The sequence below is a fragment of the Agrilus planipennis genome, unplaced genomic scaffold (genome assembly GCF_000699045.2).
Source record: "Agrilus planipennis isolate EAB-ADULT unplaced genomic scaffold, Apla_2.0 scaffold247, whole genome shotgun sequence".
Taxonomy (NCBI): Eukaryota; Metazoa; Arthropoda; class Insecta; order Coleoptera; family Buprestidae; genus Agrilus; species Agrilus planipennis.
Window position 1 is genome coordinate 73,780 of NW_020442433.1, and position 21,698 is coordinate 95,477.

A 21,698-nucleotide genomic window follows, 5' to 3' on the forward strand; every position below is an offset into this window, starting at 1 on the left:
TTAACTGTAACACGCGGTTCATAACACCGAATTTTAATGATATACCCGAAAGTGAAGTTGAAATGATTGATACGTTGAATAAAATTTTTGACTACATTAAAAACAATGATCTTGAGAAGTCACCATTTTCATGGCATGATATTGTGGCTGTTATGGGTCAAAAGCCTCTGTATCGTACAACCGTTTATAAACATTTGAAAAAAAGATATGGACCAGATATTTATATTCACAAAACATAGGAAAATCTACTAAGATTTACTATAAGAATTTTGATCGTAACGTAAAGAATGGCTATGTAATGAGGGATCATTGAATGAATCGCAGAAAAATAGTTTGATTGACACTGTTGCAGATATTTTAAGAGAAGATATTCTTCATATCCATCACCAGACTCGAACATACAATTTTTTCTGGTAAAAACGGGAACGAACAGAGAAACATCAATTTCACGAAACGAGATGCGATCGCTCATTCCATTATCTCAATCATTCATCCTACTTCTTTTATATCGCATTTGCAATTAGCTGTAGGAACTTTTATCTGTAATAAAAGTGAGTCCAAATTAATCATTGAGTTATTATCAAAACTTGCGAGTATGCCCGACTTATTACAATTTACAATTATTAGAAGCATCATTTATAATGAACGCGCCATAACCAGTAATAGGTGATGCTTACGTCCAGTCTGTGTTCGACAATACCGATCACAACATTGCAACTCTAGATGGCAATAATACATTTCACAATCTTGGTGATATAGCTGTTTACAGTCCTGAGTCTGAAGTAACTTTCAACGGAAACTGTGAAAAACTGCAGTCAATGCCAACAACTTCATCTTTAGGAGCAAAATGTACAATTTCGACCAGGCCATTATTATTATTAAGTCCATTATTTATAAAGATGTTAATTCATTATTTCCCGATACTTATGATAAATTACCCCACCATTATGCCGTGTATTTGTTGGCTCATATCATGAATGATAAGCAGTTTCTCGTCTGGAGAGGCTTCATGGAGATGTTAACGCTAAATTATTCCTATAACGTATCAAAAATTGTATGTTTACCATTTATCACTTTACCACCGTCTAAACCAACGACTATCAACACGGCACTACATTACTCAATAGAAGAAGCCAATAAGTTTGGTCAAGAAAAATATTTTGCCACGTTCGATTAACCGCTCTACATCAAAGCTCGGGAAATAGTTGCAAGCCAGCCAAATGAAATGAAGGATGTAATCGTTAGATTAGGTGGATTTCATATGCTCATGTCTTATCTCGGTGCTATTGGTCATATATCATGTAAGGTAGTGGACTGGAGCAATTATGGTCCACAATATATGCAGAACAGTCAGTAGCAAAAATGTTGAGCGGTCATGCATTTTCACGAGAATTACGCGCTCACATTTTAACATTTATCGTTCAAGGCGTCGAAATCTGCAAAAATATAAGTGAAGAAGAAAACCATCGATATAAAACTTTCCTAACCGACATTGAAAATAATCCACCGGAAGTAAGCGATTGCAAGTATGAACCGACGATACAAGAAGTGAAGACAACACTTCTGGGAAAGATGGAGAATTTTAAAGCTAATGGCGCAACCTGTCAATTATGAATCCATTATATGGAGATGGTAATTATAATGCTTTAGTAAGGTCAGTGCTCTAGTAGTTGACCAGACTGGTTTAAAATTAGTCGCCATTTTGTGCTCGCGAAGTAAGCAAGGCTGCTAGAGGTAAGTTTTTAAAATCCAACTAAATCCTGGTTTATTGTGCACTTTCTATTCAAAATTTGTGTTTTACTTACTTTGATATTAATATAGATTGTTGTGACGTAATAATATTTAAAATATTTCACTTCTTTATTAGAAAAAATGTAGTGGTCAATTATACATACAAGAAATATAAAAAATTTTAGTAATTGACCAATTTGGTCAACAACTGAAATTTTAACAAAAGTTGTATTTATTATCAAAACAGTGTGTATTCCTGAAGTATTATCTAGGTATTCACTTAAAACTTTATATAATGTTCCGTAATCAGTAATTGACCAGTGGCCAACTACTGAACATTTAAACGTTTTTGCTTGCTTTAGTGTTTGACCAGTTCGAATTTTATTTCAGATAAATATGCAAAATGCCCCCAAAAAAAGAGTTTTTTAAGTACAGCGAAGAAAGTCTACTGCATGCGGTGCAGGAAATAAATGAGGGCGCCAAAATCAGGGAAACTGCCAGAAAATATGGAATTCCGCATTCCACGCTAATAAATAAAATTAAATTAAGAAGTCCAATTGTAAGAAAAATGGGGCCTCCATCTATTCTTACACCACATGAAGAAGAACTACTTTGTCGTTGGATAAATGCTATGGCCAAAAAAGGTTTCCCAATAAATAAACAAAACCTGATGCATACAGTTCACGATATTGTTTCGAAAGATAACAGACCTACAGTATTTAAAGACAATTTGCCAGGACGAACATGGTTCGAGAGTTTCCTTAAAAGACATCCCAATATTAGCCAACGACACTCCGAGAATATTGACTTAGCTCGAAGCAGAGTAACAGAAGCAGACATAAGAACATGGCACTCTAATCTATATGATTATTTAAAATCAGAAAACGCGTTAGATATATTGGATGATCCGGACCGAATAATTAATTGTGACGAAGCGGGGTTTCAAACCAATCCTTCAAACGGTGTCATACTTGGACCTAAAGGAATGAAAAATCTATACGGGGTATGCCAAAACTCGAAACAAAATATAACCGTATTAGGAACATTCGCCGCGTCTGGAAAAATTTTGCCGCCAGCTGTAGTTTACCCGTATGAACGGATTCCTAGAGATATAGCCATAAATATAAATGAAGAATGGTCAGTCGGTAAATCAAAAAATGGTTGGATGATGTGCAAGGTATTTTACGGTTACATAGCAAACACCCTGCTGCCTTTTTTGCAAAATAATGGTACCAAATTCCCTGTTTTGCTGTTGGTTGATGGTCATCGATCCCATATCAGTGGAGAAGTTTCGAAGCTATGCATGGAAAATGACATAATACTATATGCTTTGTACCCCAATTCCACACACATCTTACAACCCGCTGATGTGTCGGTTTTCAGACCATTAAAAAATAATTGGAAATTGGTGGTTCAAAACTACAAACTCAAAACAGGCACAAGAGTACTGACGCGATCTGTTTTTGCTCCATTACTGGAAGAAGCCTTTAAAGCAGCTACCCCATCAACGATAGCCAATGGTTTCCGCAAATGTGGTCTTTATCCATTTAACGCAGATGCGATTGATTATAGTCGTTGTATTAATGACCAAACAAGGCATGACATTGCTGATAAGCCTACCGAAATAGGCCCAGAACACTTTCTTTACATAGAGTCATTAATGCGAAGAGGAAGAGCAGAAGCTTTTCGTGCAGTAAACAAAGACGAAGATTGGACCGGAGAAGAATCTGCAAAAGAATTGTTTTATGTATGGCGCAAACTTAAAAACCGAGTTATGTCGGAATGTTCTGACAATATCGAAGGAAATGTAGAAAATGAGGAGAACATAGATTCTGCTGGAGATGGCTTACTAGAAAATCAAGAGTTAAAGGATTCTGCGCAAGAAACAATTCCAGAAGACGATTTTCTAAAGTCCGCCGATGAATTGATTGAAAACCAGGAGGATGAGCAAAACCAGCCAGATGATCCTGTAGTTGATATCCAAAATAACCCAGAAAATGATATTTTTAAAATCGGCGATGGATTGTCGGAAAATGAGATCTTGAATAGAAACACTCCAGAACCCTTCGAGCCTAATAAACCAGAAAACTCCCAGATTATTCGGAAAGTCTCTTCAGTCAAAATAAGTACAGCATTTGCCGGAGCTGTTGTGTGGCCAACGGAGTCACCTATAAAACATGAGAAAAAGAGAAACAAATTCGTTTATCCCGATGCGATATCTTCTCCGTCGTGGGTCAGTTACTGGGACAATAAAGAAAAAGAAAAAAAGATAAAGACAACAAAAAAGTAATGAGAGCTGAAAAGAGAAAATTAAAGGAACAGAAGAAGATCGAAAAAATTCCAAAGTCAAAACAAAAGACATTTATAAAAAAACGCAGACCTGTTGTTTGTTCCGATACCAGTGATTCCGAAGACAATGAAGTTCTTTCGGATATAGCAGGAAAAATTATAAGAAAAAAGGATAAAACTGATTCAAAACAAAATAAACAAAGGGAAGCCGATAATCGGTATGATATAGGAATGTTTGTCATTGTGCAATACGAGGGCGAATATTTTCCAGGAATTATTCAAAAAAGTGAACATGACTATAAGGAGGTTAGTGTCATGGTACTCTCTACTCCAAATACATTCAAGTGGCCTGAAAAACCTGACACTATTTGGTATAAGAACGAAGATATTATTGAAAAAATAAATCCTCCCCTTCCTATAAACCAAAGAGGATCCTACAAAGTCGCCGAAATGGCGAAATATTTGCCTGAAAGATACTAAGTGAGATTAGTGTAGTTACCAAAAAAACATCACAAGACTGATATATAAGTCCTTTTATTTTATTCTATTCTCTTAAGTAGGTAGATATTATTAGAGAGTTCATAGAACCAAAGTTAAGTCTTTTGAACTGCTGCTGTTAAGCTATTAACAAATTACCTAAGTGGTTTGTGTAGTTACCGAAAACCATGACAAGACTGCTATTTAAGTACTTTTTATTTTATTTGTTTCTTGTTAAGGAAATATTATAAGAGAGGTTATAGAACCAAAGTTTTGTAAGTCTTTTGAACTGTTGATCTATTTTCTGGTAAATTTTAATAGTAAAATAAGAGAAAAAACAATGGAGACTGTTTCAATTTAATAATTTATTTAAAATATAAGTCGTTGATATTCAGATGTTGCTTATTTGATTAAATAAAACATACTGTTGCAATGAAACTGTAGTTTTTACTGAACTGGTCAACTACTAGTTAAAAACTGGTCAATCATTAAATCCCTCTGGACAACTACAGGCGCATTAGCTGAAATTTTAATTCATTAATTAATAATAAAATAATGGTAAAACTAAATTAAAATTTCATGAGTTTATATTGATAAATAACTAATTTTTAATGTACACAAAAATAATAAAGTCAAAATTTCTAGTAGATATTTAGTAAACATTTTTTTTGTATCGAAATCTGCCTTAATTGGTCAACTACTGGAGCGTTCACCCTACATGGAAGCTGAAAGAATTGGAAATTGGCGTTTACATTTGGAAAGCGTTAGAAAAATGATTCCCTTTTTTCATGCATCGAGATATTTTTCATATGCCAAGAGCGCACAAGTTTACCTCCAGGTTTTGGCAGAACTAGAAATAGTTCTAAATGATGAAGAATATTGTAATTTTACTAACAACGGTTTCTTTACGATACGGAAATCAGATAAAGCTTGGCCAGGTGTTTGGAGTAACATTACAATCGAGCAAACGTTAATTCACATCGCCTCTTTATTCCGTTTTATTCTTTATAAATTTCATTTTGTCTATCATGGACACTAATTTTGAGAAAGCAGACAGTAGAAATCTACCAAAAGTGAACGCTATAATGGTTGGCATATTCATTAAAAATAACCCACATTTTTACGCTGCTGAACTAAGAAATGTGAAAACAGCTACGTAAGTACATATCTCATTACCTTTTTAGTTATATAAACATAAATTATAATAGCAAAATAATTACAAGGTATAATTCTTTAGGTTATGCCTACCCCTTGTTTTTCACTCAGTTTCGAGTAAGTTTACAGTTATAAAGTAACCTTTGCAGGGCTGCAAGAGAATCATATGGGGATGATGCAATTGGATATGTCCAACTGCGCCGTGAATCTGACCTTTGCACAGACAAATGCAAAATCTGCCCGGAACACAAGTTGAAGGCTAGTTCTTACAACGTCGTGATGGTGGTGGATGAGAAGAAAAATGAAATACTAAGCTGCCAGTGCATGGATTGTGCTGCTTCAGCTGGTGGCTGTAAGCATCCAGTGGCATTTTTAATGTAAACCCATCGCCAAAGTGAGGAACCTTCTTACACTGAGTGCTATTGGAAAAAAAGTACTCTTTCCAGAGTAGGCACAAGTGTCATGTTCATAACAGTAGAGAAAATGAACTGTGAACTCCTCAAATATCAACATGATTTCAGGCATAGTGATATTAAATAGTTCTCTATGCATCATTTTCTGATTCAAGCTTCTGAGGATGTTAAAAACGATGTTACCAAGTTAATTGGATTATTTACAGAGCATGTAGATGAAAAGGCTGTGGCTTCAAAAGAAGTAGCGACTAAACCAGTATAAAAGTCCTCTATGGTATGAGATGAGATACGCTCGTATTACAGCTTCCAAAGTTTTTGAAGTCAATTGCTGCCAAACTGCTGATGGATCTTTAGTAGCTGCGATTATGAGAGCCAAAACGCCAGATACTTCTGCTATGAAAAGAGGCCGAAAGCTAGAATTATCGGTCATAAAAATTGTGCAAAATCAATTGACGAAGTTCCAGCCATGTGGTTTATTATTTTTATTATTTCTGTCTACACCATTCCCCATGGTTGCAGCCACTCCGGATGGTCTAAGTAAAGATGCAGTTGTCAAAGTAAAATGCCCAACTATAGCGCTATAGCGAGGAAACAAAACCTAACTATATCAAAAAAGGACAAGTGATGCAAAAGTATCTCGCTCAAGTACAGCTGCAAATGTATGTAACAAGTAAGAAGAAAGGTTACTTTGTTGTAGCTCATCCTGACTTTGAACAATCAAAAAAGTAGATATAGTTTCAATAAACTTTGATGATGAATATGTTAATTACTTGTTGCAGAATGTGGAAACTTTGAAAAGCTAATATTTATCCCATTTTAATACGTAGCACTTCTTATTAATATAGATTAAGGCAATTTAATTAAATATGCTATTATTTAAAGGTACTTAATTATTATAAGGTCTCTTCATTCAAATTTTAAATACTGATAAGCAGGTTCACCATTAAAAATAGACTCGTAAATAATATAATTTATTACCTATAAACCTCGTGTTTGTAAAGCTAGCCCTAATAAGGGATGGAAAGAAAGTAAATGACAGTAAAATATATTTCGTAGTTTCTTTATTAAAGCCAAACACAACTACAAAATAGCATAGTTACTTTATAAGAGAGTCCTGTATGTTTATTAGCGCACATGCTAGAACAATCACATCATCAAGAATACGCAGAAAATTTAGATTGATTACAGAATGTTGTTAAAACATATAAAATTCTCTTAAAACGCCGTAAAACCCTTTCGATGTGAATTCTTAAACTGGCAATGATTTTTCTTTGCCGCACTTCTGCTTTAGATAATTTTGATCCTGGCGTTTAACAAGAACTGCACACCATTTATACGAACTCATTTTTAAATAGATTAACTTAATAGAACTGAAATAAAAAACGAGTAATAAGTGTTAGCCAGTTGACGGTTACACAGCTGTGACGTCACCGTGGTCGAGCGACGCCATGTTGCTCGCAGTTGCGTTTTGGCGGCATATTTAAATAGCATGTTTTTATTTTCCATTTCCTCAATAAATATCTAAGTACAAAAAACAAGAAGTATATTTTTTATGGGCTCTATAAACGTAACTAAATAACTTGAGATAGTTTTCAAAATCCTGTCACATAGCCTATTAATAATCCTATTTTCGAACTGTGAGGATCAAAGTAGGTATAGGTCTTTGCAGTTGCAGTTTTAGATTGTTTATATGTATGTTTGGCAATTTTCATTGACTTCGGCATAGCTGTGTATAGCACCTTTACTGATAAACTAAGTATCTAATAATTGCCAAAATCAAAAACGAAAACTAAAATGTGCAGACTGCGACGTGATAAACACGTTCTGACAAGTCCGTTCGTGCCAGTCGGCGATCACCGCACAAAGGAGGCGATCACACTTAGTCAATCAGTACCTGAGAGAGTGTTTCGTATCTAAATTATTTATGTTAATAATCAAATTATTAGAGAATTATTTATTTTATTTAGGTAAGTATTTTTAATTGGGAAATATCGTTGTAAAATGTTTTTTGATAAATTATATTTCATTATGCCCAGCTTCTCGTGTGTATTTACGTAGGTATGCGTTAACATAGTTAATAATTGCAAAACTTGTCATCTGTTGTTTTAGATACCTAAATAATAATTTTAAAAGTTCTTTCTTACAGCTTCATCGCAGACATGGCATCTACAAAAAAAAGAGAAGAACTGAAGAAGAGTTCCATGTTAAATAACTGGAAGCAATCTACAAGTAATGTTAATCTGGTAAGCTTCGCGGTATCACTAGAAATTGCACAAAAAGGCAAACCATTCACAGATGGTGAGTATGTCAAAGATTGTTTGATCTGTTTCTTCTGCCTTATCACTTGCTATAGATATAAAACATACACAAGTTGTCCTTTTTGTCAGGTATATGTCTTCCCAAGGTCCAAAAGAAGAACTTCTAGGATTGCTACCGCTCTCGGGACAAACTAAAGGGGAACATATAGCGAATGCCGTGCAAAAATGCCTTAAAGACAATAAGATCGATATAGTTGAAGTCATGAATTTGGTAATCAAGATTATTAACACCATTTTGTCAAAAGCACTCTACCATCGTCAATTTAAAGAATTCTTAATCGAAATGGAGACTCAGACTCCTTCTTCACAATAAAGTGCGATGGCTTTCCAAGTTTGGTTTCTTGTAAGGTAAGGAAAGAGCTGTACAAGACAAAGAGTTTTGTTTTCTTGTAAGCTGCTGAAAGAGTTGTACAAGGCAGAGTTTGGTTTTCTTGTAAAGTGCTAAAGGACCTGTACAAGATAAGCGTTTTGTATTCTTGTAAGGTGCTGACAGAACTGTACAAGACAAATAGTTTTGCTCTCGTGTATGGTGCTAAAAGAGCTGTACAAGACAAAGAGTTTTGTTTTCTTGTAAGGTACTGAAAGAGCTGTACAAGACAAAGAGTTTTGTTTTCTTGTAAGATGCTGAAAAAGCTGTAGAATACAAATAGCTTTGCTCTCTTCTAAGGTGCTGAAAGAGATATAATAGACAAAGAGTTTTATTTTCTTTTACAGTGCTGAAAGAGCTGTACAAGGCAGACCTTTATTTTCTTGTAAAGTGCTGAAGTAGCTGCACAAGAGAAAGAGTTTTGTTTTTTTGTAAGGTGCTGAAAGAGCTGTACAAGGCACAGCCTGGTTTCTTGCAAGGTGCGGAAAGAGCTGTACAAGACAAATAGTTTTGGGTGAATATACAAAAATTGGGTAACTCAATGTCATCAGTCAATATATGGAAAGTCTTATTATATTTTATTGAGATTACAATTTATTTTAAAACAATGAAAAGTCCTTTATTTGGTCACCCAATCACAGCTCTTCATTTTAAATACAAGTTAATAAAAAACCACAGTAAATGCTTAAAACGTCAATCCTTTGGCATGTCACAATCCCGAAAACCAACAATCAAGTGACTATCTATTAAACATTATCATTGATTTAAGAAAACTTATTAATCTACTACAATCTGTGATGTACATAGTAATATATACTACAACTTTCATAATGCAATGTTCTCCACATTATTTAAAAAAAATTAAGAAACTTTGTGTTTGTTTCATTCGTCAGTCCGTTGTGCGTTGTTTAAATTCGAAATTCGCGCCAAATTATCACCGACTCAAAGTCAAATCGCTGTTTGAATTTTAATGTTGGTAATGAAGTTAGTTGCGGACCGCACAATTTGATGGCCGCCATAACTGTACCAGTGCTTGGGTTGTATTTGTCGTCTGTACACGTGCTGAGTCAGTCAAAATTTCAGTCCTGTGGTCAGTCGTTATTTTCTTGTTAATCTCAGGTTTATTTTCATTTATACATAGTTAACTATGATTTGTTAAAATGTAGTTTGTTGATGCTCGGAATTACCAATAAAAACATTAGTTCTGATTATAACCTCAAATTATGTCTTTTTCGTCAGTCCGTTGGCGTCAGTCCTTTGTCAGGCATCGCGCCAGAGGACTGACGTGTTTCCATGGTACTGATGTTTTTTTTAATTTTGGAGCACTTTTATCTCAATTGCTACCGTGTATAAGCATTTCTATTTTATATTTCAGTTTAAAACATGCGGCACGCTAAAAGCAAATTGACTAGGGAAGAAACACTAAAAAAAAAGAGAGAAGCCGAAAAGGCTCGCTTAGCCAGAATTAAAAGCGACCCCATTAAATTAGCGGAATACAAAGAAAAACAAAAACTTCAGTACTTAAGGAAAAAAGAGAAAGGACAAAGAAAAAATGTTGAAGACATGACACCACGAGAGCAACGAATAACTAGAAAAAAATGGAAAAATTATTCATCAAACTACAGGCAAAGAAAACAGCTATTGAAACAAACCACTAATAATTTTATACGCCAGAATAGTCCTCCACTAACTGACGACGAAATACAACCCATAATTAATGAAGAAATCAGACCTGTTATTAACGAAGACCGAAGAGCAAAAGAAGCTAAAAAGAGAAGTGAAAGACAGAGAAAATTTAGAAACAAGGAAATAAAAAAGATGAAGGCTACAGTTTCAAAGCTTAAAACTAAACTAAATACTCAGCGTCAAAAGTATAAACGAGTCAAAAAGCAGCTAAAAAAAGTAATAAAATCTGTTGAAAAAACGCCAAAGACTAGAATTGAAGACATGAGTGAAGATATAACTAAAAAGAAAGAATTAGTGAAGAAGGCCCTTTTTGGGGAAATTATTAAAACACAATTGGAAGAAAACTACCCTAAACTAAAGACTCGTGAAGAAAGAAACAAATTTAAACAAGTTATATCTGGAAATTTAGTAGACAAATACAAACTATGGAGAATAAAAAACAAAGCAGTCACCTATAAAAAAACTGGACATAATCTGACAAATAAAAAAATAAATAAAAGCAAAATTAGAATACAAGGATTAGTGCAGAAATTTTTCGAAGATGATTCTAACAGCCGTCAAGCTGCAGGAAAGAAAGAATTTGTGTCTCGTAAACAAGTCAAAAAACAGAAGAGATATTTACTTGATACCATAAAAAATCTTCATAAGAAATTTTTGAAAACCACTCCATGTGTAATCAGTTATTCCCTATTTACCCGACTTCGACCATTTTGGGTGGTACCCCCTACATTGTCAAACCGTGAAACTTGTAGTTGCACGATTCACGAAAACATGGACCTTCAACTTGCTGCTCTAAAGAAGGCAAATATACTTACAACAGTGAGTAATCATCAAAATATGTTGGAACTGCTTTGTTGTGATCGATATTCTGAAAGATGTCTAGAGAGAACATGTGATAACTGTTGCTCAAAAACTCTGACTTATACAGAATTCGATAACTCAAAACCAATATTAATAAAACAGTGGGTGAGTAAGAAAGAGTCCATAACAGATCTGAAAACGAAGAAAGGACGATTTGTGATGAAATGTAAAATAGAAACACAGGAAATGTCACCTAGAAATGCCATTACAAAACTAGAAAATGATATGGTTAAATTTTTCCGGCATTCTTTTAACATATTACATCAGTACAATGCCATTAAGCAATTGAAAGAGTCTTTATCTGAAACCGATGTCATTGTACATATGGATTTTTCCGAAAATTTTTGTACTAAATACAACCAAGAAATTCAATCCTTCCATTTCGGCGGTTCGCGAACTCAAATTTCATTACATACTGTTGTCGTTTATCTAAAAAACTCCGTTATTTCACACTGCACTATCTCGACTAATTTGTCTCACAACGCTGGAGCAATTTGGGCCCATCTAAAACCTGTGCTGGCATCACTGCCATCAAATATTGAAAACATTCACTTTCTCAGCGACGGTCCTGTAACGCAATACAGGAACAAATCTATGTTTTATGTATTAGGCTGTAAACTGCAAGACATTCTCCCTAATATTATAAGATATACCTGGAACTTTCATGAAGCTGGACATGGGAAGGGGGCACCCGATGGTGTAGGGGCCACTTGTAAACGAACAGCAGACCAAGTGATTGCTACAGGAGGAGATATAACTAACCTGAATGAGTTCGCTACTGTCATTCGTGAAAGATGCCCAGGTATAAAAATGGATGTGATCGAAGAGTGTGAAATTGAGCAGATGAACACCATCATTAATGATAAGTCGTCCGAAATGGTCGCTTTTAAAGGGACACTGTTGGTGCATCAGGTGACTGGCACAGCTTATATTCCCAACAATCTTACAATGAAGTCACTAAGTTGTTTTTGTCATACCGATGGATGTAATCATTACAAGTTAGGATCTATTAATTATCAGACAGAATTATGTGCTATAAATAGTACACGTCTAAATACTTCTACCGTATTCTCAGACTCTGAAGATGATGTACCACTATCTACATACGTTAAAGACAATGACGATCGCTCTAAATTGGATAGAGATCTATCGGCACCAGGAACTAGCGGTTATTCGCACCATCAAAGTCGTTATAGTAGTGGTGATTATGTTTTGGTCAAATATATGACAAAGAAAACAGAATATCATTATGCAGCGGTCTGCTCTTCGGTTGATGATGAAGACGGTGAAGTAAGCGTAACTTTTCTCAAAATTTGTAACCAGAATGGCACTCTGTTTAAATTGGATGAAAGAGATGTGTCAGATGTTCCCGTGGATCAAATAATAAAAAAACTACCCGTACCAAACCTCATTACAAAAGGGAAGAGAGTTTATTATCAATTTCAGGAAAAAATTGATGTTTTCGAAAATTAATTTTTTATTTTTGCACTATTTTGATCCTTTATTTTTCGTTTTTTTGTGGAGAAAAAGATCTCATATTATTCTAATTACTACTATCTTTGTTGATGCTTTTAAGGCATAGCTTATTATATTTACTTGATTTATTAGAAAATACGTACTTTTAAGTAAAATTACCTCAAAATAATATTAAAGTTAAGTAATATAACATTATAAAAATCTCAAAAGGCTGTTATGAAGACTGGGATAGTTGACTTTCATAGTATTATATTGTTATTGTTCTTAATTTCATGATAATAGTACTTTTAAGATAAATATTGTTAGATTTTTGTTTCTATTGTTTGTTGATTACTTAGAAATGTTAAGTAAAACTAAGTCAAAGTAGTAAAAGTTAAGTGAATAACGTTACGTTACATGTCAAAAGGCTGTTTTGAAAACTAAGATAGTATTTTCTCCCAGTATTGCATATTAATAATTATTTTTAATTGTTACTAAGTGATTTTAATACTTAAAAGACATGTGCCATTATTAAATCCTAAGAGATTTGTACCAATTTTTATTAAATTTTATTATAATTCTTACAAAATGGTGTATTTTGTCAGTACTATGTTACCCTCGTCAGTCCCTTGGCAGTCAAATTCTGAAAATTTGAAATATCTCACAATCTACTTAAAAAAGTGACTGGCCCGATTTGGAACAATATATTCGTTAGATTAGCTATCTTATACACCCGAATTTGTAGAAATTTAATTTAATAACTATAGTAAACAAAATATCCTCAAGAGTTACCCAACTTTTGTATAATCACCCTTTTGCTCTTGTGTAAGGTGCTGAAAGAGTTTTGTTTTCTTGTAAGGTGCTGAAAGATCTGTACAAGACAAATAGTTTTGCTCTCGTGTAAGGTGCTGAAAGAGCTGTACCAGACAAAGAGTTTTGTTTTCTTGTAAGGTGCTGAAAGAGCTGTACAAGACAAAGAGTTTTATTTTCTTGTAATGTGCTGAAAGAGCAGTACAAGACAAAGAGTCTTCTTTTATGTAAGGTGCTGAAAGAGCTGCACAAGACAAATAGTTGTACCCTCGTGTAAGGTGCTGAAGGAACTATACAAGACAGAGTTATGTTTTCTTGTAAGGTGCTGAAAGAGTTGTACGAAAGAGCTGTACAAGACAGTTTTGTTTTCTTGTAAGGTGCTGAAAGAGCTGTACATGACAAATAGTTTTGCTCTCGTGTAAGGTGCTGAAAGAACTGTACAAGACAAAGAGTCTTCTTTTATGTAAAGTGCTGAAAGAGCTGTACGAAAGAGGTGTGCAAGACAATTTTATTTTCTTGTAAGGTGCTGAAATAGCTGTACAAGACAGTTTTGTTTTCTCGTAAGGTGCTGAAAGAGCTGTACAAGAGAAAGAGTCCTATTTTATGTAAGGTGCTGAAGGAGCTGAACAAGACAAACAGTTGTACCCTCGTGTAAGGTGCTGAAGGAACTGTACAAGACAGAGTTATGTTTTCTTGTAAGGTGCTGAAAGAGCTGTACGAAGCAGCTGTACAAGACAATTTTGTTTTCTTGTAAGGTGCTGAAAAAGCTGTACGCAGAGTTTTGTTTTCTTGTAAGGTGCTGAAAGAGCTGTCCAAGACAAAGAGTCTTCTTTTATGTAAGGTGCTGAATGAGCTGTACGAAAGAGCTGTACAAGACAGTTTTGTTTTCTTGTAAGGTGCTGAAAGAGCTATACAAAGACAAAGAGTCTTCTTTTATGTAAGGTGCTGAATGAGCTGTACGAAAGAGCTGTACAAGACAGTTTTGTTTTCTTGTAAGGTGCTGAAAGAGCTATACAAAACAAAGAGTCTTCTTTTATGTAAGGTGCTGAACGAGCTGCACAAGACAAATAGTTGTACCCTCGTGTAAGGTGCTGAAGGAACTGTACAAGACAGAATTATGTTGTCTTGTAAGGTGCTGAAAGAGCTGTTCAAGGCAGAATTTTGTTTTCTTGTAAGGTGCTGAAAGAGCTGTCCAACACAAATGTAAATAATAAGGAAAGTTTTTTTAATTTTACAGCTCACTGGCTTGACGATAGTTTCAAATATCATCACGCACTATTGCAAATGAAACATTTCCCTGAAACACATACTGCTAATAATATAAAAAACTGTTTAGGAGAAATTCCAACTTTGTGGGATATAGATACGACCAAAATTCACGCCGTTGTGCGAGACAACGGCAGAAATGTGAAGAAAGCAATCGATGATTCAGTTTTTAAGGGGGTACCTTCTTTCATACATAGGGGAGACTGGGGAGACATGTTCCCTTGGGAGACTTGATCACCCAGTGACAAATCAAAAACTAAACGCTTTTTCTATTTTTTATATTGGCAACATAAGTCTTTGTTGTCTATGGTGAACTAAAAACGTCATTTTGACATCATCATGTAGACAACTTCAGAGCAGTGCAGCCATTTTTATTTTCCTGTGTCAGCATGTGTTTCAGTAAGTTTTTCATTTGTTTTTTTTAAATAACTGAATGAATAATTCCCTGAGTATGTGTCAAAATCATTGAAAGTAGTTTATTAAAGTTTGCATGTACATGTATTTTATCTGATTAACGTTTTCTCTTGACATGAAAAAAATATATTTTTTAAAAGAGCACTCTCGGGTACACTTGATCACGGCAAGATGGGGTACACTTGATCCCGGGATCAAGTGTCCCATACATTCAATTTGTCAGTTTTCTTTTTTTGGGAAGAACATATAAAAGAAAAGAAGATGCAAAACCACGTATACGTGTTGACCCACAAATTCTCAAAGAAGCTGTGAACAAGGTATTGGAGGGAAATACGATCAAAGGTACTGCCAAAGTGTATAACGTCCCAATAATGACACTCAAAAGGTATGCTAGAAAACATAAAGACCAGGAAAATGAGATTACATACGAGCCTAATTATAGACAGTCCCAAGTCTTCACTAAAGAAGAGGAGTTGCATTTAGCCAAGTACCTAGAAAAAGCTAGCAAACTCCATCATGGGTTATCTTCTCTGTGTGTTCGGCAGCTAGCATATCAGTTGGCTATTCAAAACCAAAAGGCAGATGAGAAAATATGTAAATGGGCCAATAATATTGCGTCGTACGATTGGTTCTATGGCTTTATGAAAAGAAATACACAATTGTCACTACGTGTACCTGAAGCGACCAGCCTGAGTAGATCGACTAGCTTCAATAAACATAACATTGGCTGTTTCTTTGAAAATTTACAAAAACTATTGGTTAAGTATCATTTTGGACCGGAAGCTATCTGGAACATTGACGAGACGGGGCTGAGTACTGTACATAAACCTAAGAAAATTGTTGCTACTAAAGGTGTAAAGCAAATAGGGAAGATGACACCAGGTGAACGTGGTGAATTGGTAACTGCGTGCTGTGCTACAAATGCAATGAGAGGATACATTCCTCCATTCCTGATCTTTCCACGCAAGAACTGGCAAGATCGTATGTTGAACGGTGCACCTGCAGGTACAAATGCGAGCGTATTTCCTTCAGGCTGGATGACTGCTGAGAATTTTATAAAATTTTTACAACATTTTAAAAAATACACCAAATGTTCAGTTGAGTGTCCGATGTTGATTATAATGGATAATCATGACAGTCATATAAGCATAGAATCATTAAACTTCGCTAAAGAGAATGGTATAAGTCTATCGACAATACCTCCCCACACGTCTCATAACAGTGTTTGGACCACTCAAAGCCTATTATGATACTGCTTGTAGCGATTGGATGGACCAGAATCCTGGCAAAACTATAACGATTTATGAAACATCGGAATTACTTGGGAAAGCATTTCCAAAAGCTTTTACACCTCAGAATACTCTGAGTGGATTTCGAGTAACTGGGATTTATCCCTTCAATAAAGACATTTTCACCGATGATGAATTTCTCTCGTCGTATGTTACGGACAGGCCTTTAGTTACTGAAACAAATCCAGAACGCACTGATGAGAATGACCAATCACAAAACTGTGAGCTTTTGTCTCCACAACGGTCAGCTTCAACATCAATTCTATCTGATGCAACATTAACACGTCAAGACCTTGAAATTAACCAGAAAGAACCTGAAAATACCACACAAGATGCGATTATACCGGAACAATTCACATCAGACTCTGTCAATCAAAATGAGATCCTGATATCTAGTACACACAAAACTCCTACAAAGAGAGCTGCTCCATCAAGTCCACAACCAGGTTGTTCGAAAATGTTGAAATGTTTTAAGACTCCTGAGGAAATAAAACCATTCCCGAAAGCTGGTTGCCGAAAGGTAACCCAGAAAGGTCGTAAAAAAGGATCAACAAAAATCCTGACTGATACACCTGAAAAAGAAAAGTTGGTTGAGGAACTATTAATAAGAAGAGAAAAAATGAACAAAAAGATAAATAAACCAGTCGACAAAAAGGTGAATAGAGGTAAACGGAACTTAAAAGGGTTTACGCAAAAGGAAAAATCTTCATCGGAAGATAATAATGAATTTCCTCCATCACCACATTCCACTTATGATATGTCTGAAGATGAAAATGATGACGAATATGATATTTCATCTAGTTGTGAATCTGAAGATGATCGTGGAAATGACATGACACCAGAAACTTACGATTGGGTTATTGTCAATTTAATATCAATGAAAAATTTGGTACATCGTTATGTTGGACAAATTCAGTCTGTTACAGATTCTGGTTACATTATAAAATTTGCAAAAAAAATTGACGACAATAAATTCAAGTGGCCTCTAAAAGACGATGTTGCTGAAGTGGCTAGATACCAAATAGTAAAAAAAAAATAAATCCACCTGAGTTCAAGTCTAACAGCAAACGAGTGATCGCATTTAATTTTACTAAATCTTTAAGAAAATTTAATATTCAACGTTAGGCTGTTACCTAAAAAGAGTGCACACGTTTTTAAATTTAGATTTAAACTATTTGTTACTTTTTGATTAGATAAATCTTAAATCTTGCAATGCAAATGTGTGATATGAATACCTGATGTTATTAGTAGTTCCTTTTTTTTATTATTAGTAGTTTCTAGTTGTCAAAGTTATATATATTTGTTACATTTCCTTGAGATTAATATAAAGAGAGTTAATGATAGTTAGTGATTTAAAAAGTTTGAGTACCTATTAGAAGTTATTCAAGTACCAAAGTGATTTTCCAATGTTGCTAATGTAAGTCTAACCTTTAGGTGATGGTTAATTCATAGAGACTCTGCTAAGACTTTTGAAGCTCCATTTTAAGAGTTAATAATTTGTGATATGAATAGAGTTATTACAAAATACTTCAATAAAACCTGTTAATACTTATTAGATTTATGAAAATGTAGAACTTACATTGAGATTGAGACTTAATAGTCACTAAAATTAATACTTGAGACATATAAAGCTAATTATATTCATAATATTGTTATAATAAATGATACTTTTATAACCAAACCGGGTTTTCATTTATGTAAAGTTTGCGTTAGGGAGACTTGATCCCCTATGATCAAGTCTACCCGTTACTGGGATCAAGTCTCCCAGAATATGGGACACTTGTTCCTTTTGGAAAGTTTTGGGAAAATGCAAAAAAAAATGAAGCACTCATAAATATAAAAATCAAATAATGGGGAACATGCATGTAGTAAAAAACATGTATGTATTATTTTTAAAGAACTAAATTTGAAAAAAATATAAGCAAGAAACCAAAATGGTGATCAAGTGTCCCCAGTTTCCCCTACTCTACAATTGGCAATCAATACTGCTTTGAAAAATGATACTATGGCACAAATACTTCTAAAATCAAGAAGAATTGTCACATATTTTAACCACTCTAATCAAGCTCAAATAAAACTACGTGATTTGCAGCAAGAACTAAATTTATCAAACCACCAGCTTGTCCAAGACGTATGTACCAGATGGAATTCCACGTACTATATGATATCTCGCCTTTTAGAACAACAACAACATTACTTAGTCTGTTCCTGTTCCTATTCTTTTATTTAACGAAGAAGAAATATTTATCAATGTTTGTTAAAGATAAGAAGATATTATGTTGCTTTATTTGTTAATTAAGAAACTAATTTTACATAAAATTAGAAATTTTGTTTGATAAATATCTAATATGTGTAACGCTTATTCCAAAATAAAAATATTAATTAACAATCAAGGCTATTATTTAATATAAATCCACCTATATACATTTTATAGAGAAATACATACAATCTATCAGCAAAAACTTCGATGAAATAGAAAAATGAGCGCAAAATCAAAATACTCTCTACAAGTCCTCGATACAGCTCAACTAATTCTTGAAATGGTATCAGTCCTTAACGAAATCGTCCAACTACGACTAAAGGAAGAATTACTACAAAACGTAGATGACAATCTATGGTTGTTTTATTTCACAATAAACGGAAGTCTAACATCTAAATGTTCTGGGCAAGGGATGGACAAACAACAACTACCTTCTACATGTTTCATCCAGATGGAACCCCGTTGTGTTAGTTACCTCAATAATGGGGTCAAAATAGTAGCACAACAAGAAGTAACTACAAACATTACTGTGAAAGTGACTCTACCCGAAATTCCCATGGATTGCTATCAACAGGAAATGGAACCCATTGAAGACTTTAAATTGGAACCCATCCACATGGGTCCTCTCAAACATGATAACTTGAATTTAGAACGAGAGAATCCGCAACAGTTTTCAAACTCCGTCAACATTACAACTAAACAAGCTGTTGATCCAACTACAAAGAAATTGGCTATACGCCATCTTGTCATTACTGGGTGCGATTTTATCGTTATTCTCTTCCTCTGCTGATGTTGCTATCCGAACTGGTTAAACCTAATTTCACCATGGAGACGATGTCAATCAACTGGAAACCATATACCCTGCCTCCAAATTATTAATTGCAACACGTACGACTCGAGAAATCCCAGGAATCAAGGCACTAGCTCCACGACCGTGTGCCAACCCCAAAGGTCAGACCGCCAAACAACCACACAAACTGAGGCCATGGAAATGATACCAATCACCCAGGAATTGAAGCCAGCCTACTGGACACCTCCATTAAGGATCAAATAAGCTGGTTGCCGTTTTATTATTTTAAAATTAACAATTACTTGTAATTTCAATAATGAATTCGAAGATCTTAGAATTAAGGAATCATCTGTATCTAATTATTTTATGTAATGTTAAAGTTAGATTTTTCTCTGCTATAATTACCTCATTGAATTAATTATCGTCTAAAAAAAGGGTGTTACATACGGAAACTAATACTATTAATAGGTAATTAAGTGACGTAGGACACATTTTTCCCTTTTCAGTATAGAAGACCAACCTCAATGTAATTAGAGTTTGGTCTAGTTTCTGCAACAATCATGTTCACAGATGATGACATATTGGAGCCTCAAATATATTTAACGGAGAATTCCAACGATTCATTGTTCATTCAAAATGACGATGACAAGTATAATAATGAAGAAGACAAATAATTATGTAAAGAACATAATCTGGGCAAGAAAAAGTCATTATCAACTCGGTAACGAAGATGTTAATAAAAACAGCATGTACATTATTATACCGTATAGTTACATCCAGCAACCTTTGCCCCTACCTATGGATTATACCACCGGCCATGACATATCCAATTAGTATATATGCTCATGATTTTCTCATTCATTCAACAGTCTACTTTATAGGTCAAACCTATGTAACTCGTTCATTAGCCATCAATAGTGTGTAATAATTAAGATAATAAAGTGTAATCGAGGTTCTTGAAAACCGAACCAAATAAATGTGTTANTCATTCATTCAACAGTCTACTTTATAGGTCAAACCTATGTAACTCGTTCATTAGCCATCAATAGTGTGTAATAATTAAGATAATAAAGTGTAATCGAGGTTCTTGAAAACCGAACCAAATAAATGTGTTAAAACAAACACCTCAGAGTTTCAACTCTCTATCCACATCAGGAACCAACACCCTTGGAAAAGACTTCCGACCCCTGGAACATCATTTCATCACCTGAAAAGTCCTTCACCTTCGACTGGACAATTTCTGACGAAACGTTCTACTAAAGGATCAGAAGTATTGGGAGGATTTTAAAACGTGAGTACAATTACTGTATCTCCTGTTTTTATATTGTTTTCCCCAGGAAAACATAAACTGACAACAAAAACCCTACCACATGCTAGATTCAGAATTAATATTACTTTAGAAGACGAACAAACTTTATTTTGGCTGAAACATCAATTAACAAACACACCATTCACCTATACAAGTTGGAATACATTTTGACAACAAAATTAACGACGCTTTTTAACACTCTGTATTTCAAACATTACATGAAGTATTATTTGAACAAAACAATAAAGTAATTTTTACGAAAACCCTTTTGGACTTAACACCCTATAATAGAGAAAAGGCTCTTGAATTAATATCGAACTATCATGATACTAATCATAATGGTATCGAAGAGACCTATTCCCATTTCAGAACAAAATTTTATTATCCAAATTTAAAGAAATTAATCACGCTTTACATCAGTAAATGCGATGTGTTTAAAATCAAAATATGAACGAAACCCCTATAAACCACCATACAAAGGACCCATGGTATCTTCAAAACCTTTTGAAATAATAATGATGGATGTATTTACTATTGAGAACAACACATGTTTGACATTTTTCGATCATTTCAGTATATATGCGCAAGCATATCACATAACAGACAAAAATGGCATTACCATAGTTAATAAATTAAGACATTTCATTAACCACCATAATCTTCCAGGCAAAATTTTAGTTGACATAGGGACAGAATTTTACAACCCTCATCTCAAAGACTTTTGTAAACTTTATCACATCGACTTGCACTTTGCAAGCACAGGCAACCCGACTACTATCAGTCCACTTGAAAGAATTCACGGCACATT

At 34.4% G+C, this 21,698-nt stretch overlaps 1 protein-coding gene across 1 annotated transcript; it reads left to right on the forward strand.

The window, feature by feature from the left end:
• Positions 1 to 15,518: 15,518 nt before the first annotated feature.
• Positions 15,519 to 17,580, forward strand: LOC112906347. The gene is made up of 2 exons (XM_025980291.1): positions 15,519 to 15,627; positions 15,685 to 17,580. The coding sequence occupies exons 1-2, from the start codon at positions 15,614 to 15,616 to the stop codon at positions 16,490 to 16,492; spliced, it is 822 nt and encodes a 273-aa protein (XP_025836076.1). The 5' UTR covers positions 15,519 to 15,613; the 3' UTR covers positions 16,493 to 17,580.
• The last annotated feature ends 4,118 nt before the right edge of the window (positions 17,581 to 21,698 follow it).